The sequence below is a fragment of the Natator depressus genome, chromosome 15, assembly GCF_965152275.1.
Source record: "Natator depressus isolate rNatDep1 chromosome 15, rNatDep2.hap1, whole genome shotgun sequence".
Taxonomy (NCBI): Eukaryota; Metazoa; Chordata; order Testudines; family Cheloniidae; genus Natator; species Natator depressus.
Window position 1 is genome coordinate 25,330,631 of NC_134248.1, and position 12,864 is coordinate 25,343,494.

General features: G+C 43.4%; 1 protein-coding gene across 1 annotated transcript; it reads left to right on the forward strand.

Moving 5' to 3' along the window:
- The first annotated feature begins 1,480 nt into the window (after positions 1–1,480).
- Positions 1,481–12,740, forward strand: ARPC3 (actin related protein 2/3 complex subunit 3). The gene is made up of 7 exons (XM_074972741.1): positions 1,481–1,618; positions 3,118–3,217; positions 5,499–5,575; positions 5,880–5,948; positions 8,438–8,564; positions 10,992–11,086; positions 12,307–12,740. Exons 1-7 carry the CDS (start codon positions 1,613–1,615, stop codon positions 12,367–12,369), a joined length of 537 nt encoding a protein of 178 aa, XP_074828842.1. The 5' UTR covers positions 1,481–1,612; the 3' UTR covers positions 12,370–12,740.
- Positions 12,741–12,864: the final 124 nt, after the last annotated feature.

Sequence of the window (12,864 nt, forward strand, 5' to 3'; positions counted from 1 at the left end):
CTGAGCATAGTTTCTAGGTTTGTTTTTTTACATCAACAGGTATAATTTACTCTCAGTCTGCGGGGTTGTTCTCAGTTTGGTAAAATAAAGCCATAAATTTATCTGGTTGTTGATCTGCCCTCTGCTTTCAAACAAGGAATCTGTCTAAGATGGTGATAGCAAGAGCAGGCTTGCAGGGAAAGTCCAAAGGGGGACAAATCTGGTAATGGTGGGGTGAATCTCAGGAGCAAATCTTCTGTGTCTGGGGGAGAGTGCAGCCCCCTCAAGTCTTCTGCGGGGGTGGCATCATTGCAGGGAGAAGGGAGAACTGCACTTCAAAAAGAAAAATAATCTAGGTAGTGGTTGGTGGCTGGTTAAGGATTGCACAGAGTGGTCCAAACAGGAACAAATAAAAGCAGGGAAACAAAATGTTGCTAGAAAATTGAAATCGTTTCTACAAAACCTGGTCTCAAACAATACCCTGAAGATGTGCCATTTCTGCATTGGTTTTAAGTGTGTAATGTCTTCAAAGAACATGTTTGTTCTCTTGCTAAGTAAAAGAGAAAGTGCCGTTGATGTATCTTTCCCCTTTGGGTTTTTATTAGAACAAATGAAACATTCAGGCAGGGATCTAGGCCCTGATCTGGCACTGGGAGTCTCACAAGTGGGGCTTTGCGTCCAGTGGTGCCAGCTCTCATGATTTTATCATAAGTCTCATGATACTTGGTGTTTTTCTTAATACCCCAGCTCCTGGAGTTAAGTGATTGTAAGAATCCCAACTTCCATTTTTTAAAAAGTAAGTTTCTAACCATCATGATGGTGGAGAAAAGCTGAACCTTCTGAGCTCAAAACCCAAAAGGAAAACAAAAGTACTAAATGTTATTTTAAAAAAATCATGATTTTTGAGTCAATCTCATGATTTTGGGGCGGGACTTTTTGCTTCTATTTGGAGCTGATGCAGGACTGGGGCCCCAGTCTATACATGTCTGTACTTTGAATTCAGCAATCAGCAGCCAAGAACCAACTTAGCTGCACAGTGCAAACCTTAGTGCAGACGAGGAGAGCTGTGCTTTGCACTGGTGGAACTGCCCTCTCTGAATCTCTCTCTTTAAAATGTTGTGGCCTCAGTTCACTCCCAGGCTTGCAGGCCCCTGGTAATAACAAATCCATCTGGAGCAGCGCAAGCAGAGCTCAGGGGTCTGAAGCCTGTTCATTTCAGGGATGTTACATCGGGGGTCCACTGCATTTAGAATGTCAGAATCTTGCCAGAGCCCCTTCCAGGAGCCAAGTCGCTGTGAACTCAGGATGATTTTTACTTGCCAAGGCCAGCAGATGGGAAGGTGCGTGTGACAATATTCTGATGGTGACTCCAAGGGAAAATTGGTCTCTGTTAAAAGCATCCTCCCCTAGGTGTGTGCTGGGCACATACAGGGTCTCTACCCGTAAAGGCTCAGGTGTCTTCTTAGTGCTCTGACTCCCCCTGCCGGCCAGCTCTGGCCCTCCGCCCAGTCACTTCCTGCTTGCAGCAGCCCAGGGTGGGACAGGAAGCGCTGCCTCTTTTGCAAGCCCTGCATTGCTGGCTCGAGCAGCTTCCTGCTCTGTCTCCTGTGAAACTAAACCGTCGCCACCAAAGATGCCGGTAAGGGAAAGGGGCGCATGCAGTTCTGCAATGCACCGGCGTCTGGTGTTGGCTTGTGTTGCATCCTGCCGCCCACTGAGAACAGGCAGTGGCTCTGGGTTGCTGCTAGCCAGGGAAGGGCAGGAAAGTGCTATGCGGATGCTAGGCCGCGGGGTGATAAATTGGGCCTCTTTGCTTCTTCCCCCTTCGCAGTCTGCAGCCCAGTGGGGTTTAAAAGAATCGGGTCGATTATTAAATGTAACAACATGTCTGGGTTTCTGTCGCTGTGTAGAAATAGGAAGAAGCTGAGTGAAACTGTAGCGGCTGCTGGGGGAAGTGTCACCTCGACTGGAAAAAAAGGGGAACTTCCTTTTATGGCAATAGTCAGTGACATTGAAAACCCCACAGCACTAATAATGGTCAATGTCTCCTGCAAAGGATTTTGCTTCATATAGGCTTGTGGATGCAAAATCACTTGGTTGTGATTTTACAATTAGATTGGGTGGTCAGGCCCTTGTTGATTTAAGTGGGGCCTCTCTGCGGATGAAGGGTTCTTCTGTGCTCGGAGAGCCAGTAGCACCATTGGGGCCTTTATATTGCAACTTCACCCCAGTTTAGCTTGTGTAACTTTCTTTACACAGCATTCTTAAGACTGAAAGAATTGTTGTGTTGGGACTGTTGTCTTGCATCACTTAGCATCATAGTGAAATAGAGTAGGAATATATGATCATTGCCCTCACTCAAGCCCCCTCCCCCCTCCCCCCCCCGAGTCCACTACAAAACCTAGGGACCATGTGAGCCTTTCCAGTGACTAAAACTCTTTTAAAAATTAAGAATATTTCCTTGTTTCATAAGATAGGGAAACTATAAGTGAAAATTTATTTTTATATTAAAATATTTAAAAACCCTACAACAAAGCAACAACCCACCCCACCCCCCCGCAGCACTGGGGTTTTAGAGAATCTTAAACATGTATTCTAAGTGCATGTGTATTTTGGAATAAACCTCCTTTATACAGCATTGGCTTGTATTGCAATTGTCAAGAAAAAGCTTATGCACCAAAGTATAATATGACTCTTAAGGTGTGTGCACTGACACTTTTTTGGAAAGTATCCACTGTTAAAGCTTCACTGGGAGTGGAAATAGAGAAGGATCTGAGCATTTTTACCACTAAGTCACTTAGACCTGTTCTGAGTTAGACAATATGGTGATGAAATACACCCATGCACCTGGTCTACATTATAGCATTCACCATTATTGCCCCTGGTGAGACTATGCCTATGGCAGTTCCATGGTATGAGCTTTTCCCCCCAGAATGTTCCTTAGGCCTGATTAGCTAGGTGAGAAAATAGCACTAGACTTACACAAGGTATGGTTGCTGGATCATTGTTAACTGGATAAACTGCGCAGCCGTCGTTTGGAGGAGATGTGGGGGAAGTTTGTGTAACTTTGTTCTTTCAGGGGAGAAAAATGCCTATTTTCTTTTTATCACTCACAATCAGCCTTCCTCTTTGTTGCAGGCTTATCACTCCACTTTAATGGACTCTGATATCAAGTTAATTGGGAACATGGCTTTGTTACCCATTAGAAGTCAGTTCAAAGGACCAGCTCCAAGGGAAAGTAGGTTCCCAACGCTCTTTAAAAGCACTGTTTCCATATTCACATTTATTTATTTATTTTGCAGTCCATTCAAAGCCAGTCTAAAATGCAGCATTAGGCATCTCTTTGATGGATGTTTCACATCGGTGATCTGGAGATGGTTAGAGGACTGTTGTATAAACATTATATAACTGAGGCTTTTGAATCGTTTGTGTGTGTCCAGTTTTCAGAGTGAGGAGAAAAGGGACAGATTAGAAACAGGGGCACTTCCTGGTGATGGAGGAAAATGGCTCTCAGATGATTGTTGATGCAGTTGCATTGGGGTTTGCTTTTCCCAGATAAATAGCACAGCACAAGGAAAATTTACCTTTCCTCATCCAAGCCTCTGAGTGCCTCTTCAGGAAGAGGAATCCTCTGATCCAATTTTTATGATTTGTCCCTCTCAATTGCTGTGTAAAAACAGCCTGTTAAGCTGATTTCAAACTCTACTCAATACTGTCTTGTGAAATTCTCCCCTTTCTTGTACAAAATTATTTGTAGCTTTATTGCTTCTGAATTGTGTTTTTTCTTTTCACTCCATCTTGGTTTCCCCTCCTTCTGCCTCTGGGAGTTGCTTTATCCAGCTCCAAATAATATTCTGTCTCTAGCCCTTGCTTCTGTTAGGCATTTTATCATCTTGGGTCTTCATATGTCACTTGCAATCAAAGATACTAGTCCTGTAATTGTATACACATGCATGCATGTGGAGCCCCATTGATTTTAATTAGCCTCCCAATAGGCGCAAAGGTCTGCCTGCACAGACCCGACTGGGGTCTTAGTGTGTAAGCTTTTTGAATCACGGACCATATTTTCATATGCATTTACACAACATCTAGTGGAATGGAGCCATTATTGTTAATTGTGTTTATTACAGTAGTGTCTAGGAACCAGCCAAGATAGGGTCCCACAGTGCTAGACACAAACACCGAATCCACAGTCCCAAGAGCTTGCAGTCTAAACAGACAGGACAGATGAAGGGCAGGGGAAAGGGGTATAACACGCAAGCAGAGTGAACAACGTGATGTGATCAAACGTTTGCCCTGATCTTGAATGGGGCTTCCAGGTACCATAATAGATAATAATGTGGTATCTTCCTGGTGTTACCTTCAATGGTGAACACATTTGATTTGTTTTCTCTTTAATGCCTCCAGAGTGCATAAGCTTATAAGCACTAAGGAAACCCTGTTGTAGTTTTAATTACATTCCATAATTCTCTTGTGTTTTTTTTTTGTTTTTTTTTTTTTAATTAAGCCTAAATTCACTATTTTCAGGCTAGTTCCTGCTGCATCATGCAGCCATCAAGATTCAGAACTGTGGGTTGTGGGTTTCAGTAGGTTTTAAAATGGTGGTGGGGCATTACCTAGAGCCTGTTTATAATAATTGGATACTGCTTCCATATTTTTCCTCCTGTAAAGTCTTTCACAATGTCTCATGACCACCTGGCAGCATTACAACATTTAAATTTGAAATGGGAAAACATCTCGATTCAGGTTTCAGAGTAGCAGCTGTGTTAGTCTGTATCCGCAAAAAGAAAAGGAGTACTTGTGGCACCTTAGAGACTAACCAATTTATTTGAGCGTAAGCTTTTGTTTTTGAGCATAAGCTACAGCTCACTTCAACGGATGCATGTCGATTCAGATGATTCTACAGCTCTATTAAGGAAACCCAGAGCCTGCTGAATGTAATGTTATGAGATCATTTGCTCTGTGCATTTTTAAAGAGGAAAGTGAGGGTTTTTTTTTTAATTTTCTGTTGTATTTCAGAGGAGTTTATTTTTCCAGAACTGTCTCAAAAGGCATTTTAATGACAACAGAACCCTCGTTATTTCCCATTAATGACTGGGAGACCTATTGAGAATCACTGGATTATTGCCATAATGGAGTGAGCCATTATGATTGTAAAAATATCAAAACTGCTTGATTGTAAAATTTATTTTGACAAGTGTATAGCTTGAATTCATTGATACTTCATCTTACAGTAAGTGTCCTGTACTACATGCTGCTGTGTGCAAGTAATGAGGCTGTGGTCATATGGAATATTACCACAGCACTTGCTTTCCTATTAAATCTTTGCTGGGAAGTGGCACGAAACCACTGTGGCTTTGTTTTTTGTAAGAATGATTGTTTTTGCAAATGAGTGAAATGAAAGATAGTGGTATTATTTGCTGTAGGTCTCAGCAAATATTGCTCATCTGTTTCCATCTTTAATGGCTAGTGATGTTTAAGTGCTACCTAATTTTCCCTTTTCCTACCTTTCTTGCTAGCAAAGGACACAGATATTATAGATGAAGCCATCTACTACTTCAAAGCAAATGTCTTCTTCAAGAATTATGAAATTAAGGTAAGAAATGATGATTTAAGATATTAAAACTCTGTGCACAGAATAGTTATTGGAGTCTAGTACCCTGTTGAAATGTAGAACTACTTCACGGCAATAAGCTTAAAGTTTCTGAGAATTTGTATATTTTGTATGTAGTATATAATGAAAGAAACCGGTTTTCTAGTTAAAACTATTTTTAAGTAAGGTAAATGTGTCTCCTGTACTGTCAATGCCTCTCTTTTGTGAGAAGCCATAGGCTGAACATGTGATCGTTTTTACAGCTGCTGACAAATGGCTGTGGCTTCTGCTTCCTTTTATTTTGCAGAATGAGGCTGACAGAACCTTGATCTACATAACTCTCTACATTTCTGAATGCTTAAAAAAGCTGCAAAAGGTAATAAAATGTAGTTGAATTTAAGCTGAAGGAAGAAAATACAATAAATAGCAACAAAAATGTGCCAGTTCTTCTGATTTGCCAAGGCAGTGTGGAAACCCAGATAGGCAAAAATGGTGTTGTTTAGAACATAATGCTTCAAAGCACTGTACAACTTGGGCCCTCACACGCTATTTCTGATGCAGGTAAGTTTTAACCTCTCTGTAAAAACGGGTAAGTGACGTGCCCAAGGCCATAGTGAGAGAGCGGCAGGAATTCCTGACACCCAGCGCTGTGCTCCTCTTACTGTTCCCTGGCCCTCCGTCCCCCAGTACTGTTGATAATTCTTGGGTCTGTAATATTCTCACCTGGACAGTATGTTTATAGCAGGGCCTGCCAGCACTGCTATGGTTTTAGCTCCTGTCAGCATTTCCATTGTAAACCTTTATTTTATTTTTTAAAAATTCTTTCCTCACTCCCTTTTTCCGGGGTGTAGCCAGGATGAAAGGCAGCATGAAGTACTGTATAATCTTCATCTTTCTGGCCTCTCTGTGTCTTGCCTCTTTCTGTCCCTCCCCACCTATCCAAATACCACTGTTAGTCATCAGCCTCTACCAGCTTTTCCATCATCTGCTCCCCACCCACTCCTCAAATCTGAAAGCACCCAATTCAAGATCACCGTAATCTTTCCCTTGCCTAAATCTCTAGGCTCTTTTTAACTTTCTCTTCCTACTGCGCGTCCCATTTGGCCTTTGATTATATCTATGCACAATACCAATGAAGCTGGTGGGAGTTGTGCATTCATGTCTGAAGAAGAATTTGGCTACTTTATTACATTTTAAGGCTTGTCTATGCACACAAGTTGTACTGTTTTAACTATACTGCTACAGCTAAAGGGGTTCAAACCCCCAAGTGTGGACCCAGGTATACGGGTATAAGGGTTCTTACTCCAGTATAGCCGGTCCTATACAGGAAGGGAAATAAGCTATACTGGTATAAGGCACCTTTATCCCAGTATAACTGTGTTCACACTAGGGGTTTACTCCTGAGGGCATTCTGCACCAAAAAAATAAAAATTCTGCGCATATTTTAAAATATTTTAAAATTCTGCAAATTTTATTTGTCAAATAAATGTGGAGGCTCCAGCATGGTATTGGGGCGCGCAGGCCACTGGCTGCACAGAGGTAGGAGATCACTCTGTAGCTCCCCACCTGGGACATGGCTCAGCAATATGGCTGCACCCAACCCTGACAGCGCAAGGACCGGGCCTGCCCCAGAAACACTCCAGGGCCCTGCCCCTCCATGCCAGGTGCACCAGGTGTGGGCAGACAGGCTCAGCCTGGCAGGATCCAAGTGTGGGGGCATCCATGTGTGGGTTGAGAGGGTTCTGTGTGGGGCAATCTGGGTACGGGAGGTGATCTGGATGCACAGGGGCATGTTGTGGGGGTTCTGGGTGCAACAGTTATAGGATTCTGCAGGGGGGTCCAGGTGAAAGTGTTTGGGGCTCAGTGGGGCAAGGTCTGGGTGTCGAAGGGATAGAGCTTGGCAAGGGGGTCTAGGTGTGGGAGGTTCAGTGGGGGGTCCAGATGTTGGGGGAGTGGAGCTCAGTGGAGTGGGGATTTGGGTGTGGGTGGCTCGTCGGGATAGTCCAGGTGCAGGGGGAGTGGGGCTTGGCGGGGGGGGGTTCTGGGTGTGTGAGGCTTGGAAGAAGGGTCTGGGTCTGAGGGGGTCTGGCTGCACAGGGGTTGGGCGGATGGGGAAACAGCTCCCCATACAGTGATCCCTCCCCCTGTAGCTGAAGAGTGATGGGTGGGGTGTTTGCAGAGCTTCCTGCAGCCCGGGGAGAATTCTGGGGGTGGGTCTGACCCAGTCCTAGATGCCGTGCAGGGGAAGAGGAAGTCCTGTCCTCCCCAGCCCAGCCAGGACTAGCAGCTGAGCCTGGCGCAGGGTAGGAGCCACCAGCTGGGTCTTCCACAGTCTCGCCTCCTGCCCCACAGTGATTTACCTCTCTGCCAGCTGTCCTGGGCACCCAAAACATACTGCTAGGGAGGGTCGTATTACTGCTTTTGTGGCTTCCCTTTGCTTCCCCATCAGAAAATCATTTTTCTGTGGGGAAGCAAAGAAATTTATGGGGGACATGAATTCTGTGCATGCGCAGTGCAGCAGAATTCCCCGAGGAGTAGGGGTTGTACAGGTATAACTATGTTAATGTTTAAAACAAAACACAAAAAAACCCAAACCCCCTCACCAAAAACTGCAGGTAGATCAATCATCAGTCCCAATTGCCAGAGCCACAGATATTCCAGAAAGCCTCTTTATATAGAAGCAAATGTACAGGGGCTCAATACTCTATAAAGACCTTTCTCATTTAATTAGATACAGAAGGACTCCTCAGTACTTTCTCCTACCAGGGAAGCCCTGATATGTATCAATATAACATTTCGGCTGCACCAGCTTGTGTGTGTTTTGTTTTTGTTTTGTGAATGATCTCTCTTGTTTGGTTCTTCCAGTGTAATTCGAAAGGCCAAGGAGAGAAGGAAATGTACACGTTAGGAATCACTAACTTCCCAATCCCCGGAGAGCCGGGCTTTCCACTCAATGCCCTCTATGCCAAACCTGGCAACAAACAGGAGGACGGTAAGAATAAAAGTAGCCAAAAGTGTCTTTTAAAGCCATGCTTTGGCCTGCAGTTCACAGCCTGGATTAATTTTGTGGCTAAGGCCAGAAAAATGACTATGTAAAACAGCACCTTCTTAATTGATGGTTCTGCCTCCTGTGTGTACCTGGATTCAAATCTGCTGACTTTAGGAACAAAAATAGGCTGTGTCTACTTTTCACTTCTACTAGCTCTGTAGAGCCAACAGAACTAAGAAGGAGGGAGCTGGACCCTCTTCTAGCTCTATCAACAGTGAATAGCTAGCTTAGTTTCATTTATAGGGCCAAATTCTGCTCTTATGCTTGTACACAGTGTTGTTGTAGCCGTGTTGGTCCCAGGATATTAGAGCGACAAGACGGGTGAGGTAATATCTTCTATTGGACCAACATCTTTTAGTGAGAGAGACAAGCTTTCAAACTTACAGAGCTGTTCTTCAGGTCTGGGTAATCTTGAAAGCTTGTCTCTCTCGCCAACAGAAGTTGGTCCAATAAAAGATATTATCTCACCGACCTTGTGACTCTTATGCTTGGACAGTCCCACAGAAGACCATAGACATGCAGAGGTGTAATTGCAGGCTGGACATAACCTGTAAAATCTTTACTGCTAATGCATGAACCAGAAAGATCCCAGGTTGAGTTACCTTTTTCACTTGTAAATTGAGCAAATTTACTCTTGCAGTTACGGAGTGACTATAAATGTGGAAATCCACAATGCTCCTTTCTATGCATTTTGATTCTAACACAGCTAAGCAAAGCAGAAGAGCAATAATTGGTAGCGTTCAGATTATAGCTAAGGAAACGCTTACAGAGATCTCATACATGATCTTCAATTAAAATTGTAATGGAAACTTATTAACAACAGAAAAGCAAGGTGCAATCATACTACTGCGTTGACTTTTGAAGGCAGATGTTTTCCTAGAATACTGACATGAGTTCCAATGCATAGAAATGTTCTCAACTGTCTCAAACTGAGCAGTTAAAACCATTTGAGGAATAATAATACATGGCACTTCTGTAACACCTTCATCTGAGGATCTCAAAGCACTTTCCAGACACTAATGAATTAAGTCTCCCAACAGTCCTTTGAATAGGTAAATACTGTTATCCCATTTTGTGGCAGAAGAAAAACCAAGCAAGAGGGAGGCTAAGGGTGGGATCCACAAAGGTTCTTAGGCATCTAAAACTCCCATTTTTAGGCACCGCTGCAATCCATAAAACTCCCAGTTGGCCGTCACCAAGCTTTGTAGGTCCCTAAACTCAGCACCTAAGGCTGCATCTGCTCTATCAACTTACATCAGTATAACTGTTGCTCAGAGGTGAAAAATCCACACCCCTGAGCAACAGTTATACCGACCTAACCCCATGTGTAGAAAGCGCTGTGTTCACTGCCTCCCGTTGACATAGCTAGCACCTCCTATGCAGAGATGAGAAGCTCTTCTGTCGGTGTAGTAGCATCTTCACTGAAGCGGTACAGCTGTGCCACTGCAGCGTTTTAAGTGTAGACCTGCCCTAAGTGGGGTTTTTTTTTTTTTTTTTTTCTTTTTCTCCAGCCAGACACATTACTACCTCATGATAGGCATCCGGACACCACAGACCCAGAGCAATTCACCAACTGGGAAAGATAGGCGTTCGGCTGCCTGTGTCTGATATGGGGGCCCCATCTGGTAGACAGCCTCTGAGCACCAGTACCGGATCAGGCCCCCCAGGCGAGTTCACACAAAATACCTGAGGTTGGGGGAGGAGAAGAAGGAAGACCTCCCTTATAACCTTTGGCCTAGTGGAGCGGGTACTCACCCAGGATGTGGTTGAAGTCTCTCCTCTTTCTGAGGGGGAGAAGGAATTTGAACAGGGACCTGCCAGCTTTCAGATGAACGTTCTAACCACTAGAATAAAAGTTATAGGGAAAGTTTCTGCCCCCCCCCCCCCCCGTCTTGTTTTGGGTCCTCCATGCAGCGTAGGTGACCAAGTGCCTATCTTCCACTGGTTTGGGGATCACTAGCAGACCTAGGTACTACCCAGCATCCCAGACTTAGGCACCTGAGAGAGAGGCAGGGTTTAGCCCATACCTTTCAGGTCAGTATCTCCCATTGGCTAGCTTAGATGGCTCCCTGCCTAGCATGGTGGCTGTTGTGGATCACATTTGTTAAGACTCCTTTCTCTGACCATTCACTGTAGAGGAGGCTAGGCGCCTAACGCGGGCTTTTTGGATTGCAGTGTTGTTCCTGTGGTTTTCTAGGCACCTGAAAGTTAGGCATCACAGCGCTCAGTGTTGCAACGCCTAAGTACCTTTGTGGATCCCACCCTAAGTGATTTGCCTAAGGTCACACAGTGAGGCAGTTGGCTGGATAGAATCTGACCTGGTTCTAACCCTGTGTATTTCACTCTGTATTGGTATATGCTCTGTTTTAGAGGTGATGAGGGCCTACTTGCAACAGCTGAGACAAGAAACAGGTCTTAGGCTTTGTGAAAAGGTGTTTGATCCCCAAAGTGACAAGCCTAGCAAGGTAAGATGCCGTTCTCAATGACTGGGTGATTACTTATCCCAATTACAGGCTGTTTTTCTTTTCTGACTGGTGGATGCTTGAGGCATGCTCCTTCTTAAAAATGTTAACTCCAGAAATAATGTAGTAAATCATGTCAAACATGGCTTGGTTTGCTATTTAAAAGGTGTGTCAGGTGTAGACCAAGGAGTTGAAAGGATAGTTATGGAATGCGGTAGGGCAATAAGGGGGGAAAAAGGAAAAACAACAGGGAGAGATGGGGAAGAACCTGTCAGGCAAGAATCCTGAGACTTAAAGGGACAGTGGAATAGTGAAAAGCGATTTAGACAAACATTTGTAATGTGATATGGCAGCAAATGCCATTTAGGCTGCATAGGTAGAGGCATCCTGTTAAAGAGCAGGGCTGTAACAGTCCCCACTTGTTGGTCCAATCCTATGAAGTGGTGAGCACCTCCTGGGAGCTGAGAACCCTCAATTCCTTGCACTGAATTCAGCAGGCATTTAGAATACTCAGCATCATTCAAGTTGGGTCTGATATGATCACTCCTATTTGGGAAAGCCCTTTGCTACGGATATGAGTAGCAAAAATAGCTAATTGATACATCAGTTCCTGACTGGCTAGGTAGACATTTGCACATAAGCAAGTGTAACTTTACAATGATTAAGCCAATTTATTTTTTAGAATTATTGCCTACAAGTCACTGAGGACTCAGCCACATACCATATCCACAGTCTTGAGTTCATCTGGTTTTGAGTCAAGTGCAAGAGAATAAATTTTTAAAGTAGATCTTGTGTGGGTTTTTTTATGTTCACTTAATTCAGAAGTGACTGAAATGACTTCTTAAATTTTTGTAAAAAAAAGTTGGACTGAGATCAAGAATGAGACCCTTAATCTGTTTTTTTTTTTTTTTTTTTTTTTTTAATAACCAATGGAAAGTAAAAGCTTAGATCGGAATGATCACCTCAGCCTTAACTATGAGTCTGGTACTGCAACCTTATTCTACAGTGTCTTGACTTAACCCACACTTTGGGTCTAATCCTGCCTTCCTTGCATACCTAAAATTCCAGTTGAAGCCAGTGGAGAAAATTGGATGTGCAACTAATGCAGGATCAGGTCCATTACATCTGAGTTGGTTTTAAATCCTATTTTGTTTTGCCTCAAATGTCTTACCTGGAAATTGCTATAGTATATCTTCTGATCCCACTGTATTTCTTTCCCTCAGTGGTGGATCTGCTTCGTGAAGAGGCAGTTCATGAATAAGAGTCTGTCAGGACCTGGGCAATGAAGAGGCAATGAGATACAGTCACAATGTTAAGCATTTTGCAGCAAGATGTATAAAATATTTTGCCTTTGTTTCATATACATTTTATACCAAGGAAGCATAAGTGCTTATGAGGAAAAGCTGTCAATCTGCGGGGGAAGATGGAACAGAAAGCCATTTGAATACTGTACGCAAATGATGTTAAGCTGGTGCTTAATAAAAAATTATTTCTAACATGCTGTTTCAGATCAACGCTGCTTTATGTATTGGTGGGTACGTATAAAATAAGATTTGACTTAAGCCTAAAGAGAGATGTGTAAAGGAGCATCTAAGTACTCTACTGGATAGAGTACTGATATCTTTGTCCCTGGACAATAGGCCACTCATGTTGTATTGTAAAGCACAGTGAATTTTACTGTATCAATAAACTTAGCTTACATTTCAAGTGGTAACTGCTTTATCTCTTATGTATGTAGATAGCTTTAACAAAAATCAACACTTTATTTATATAGCAGTAGT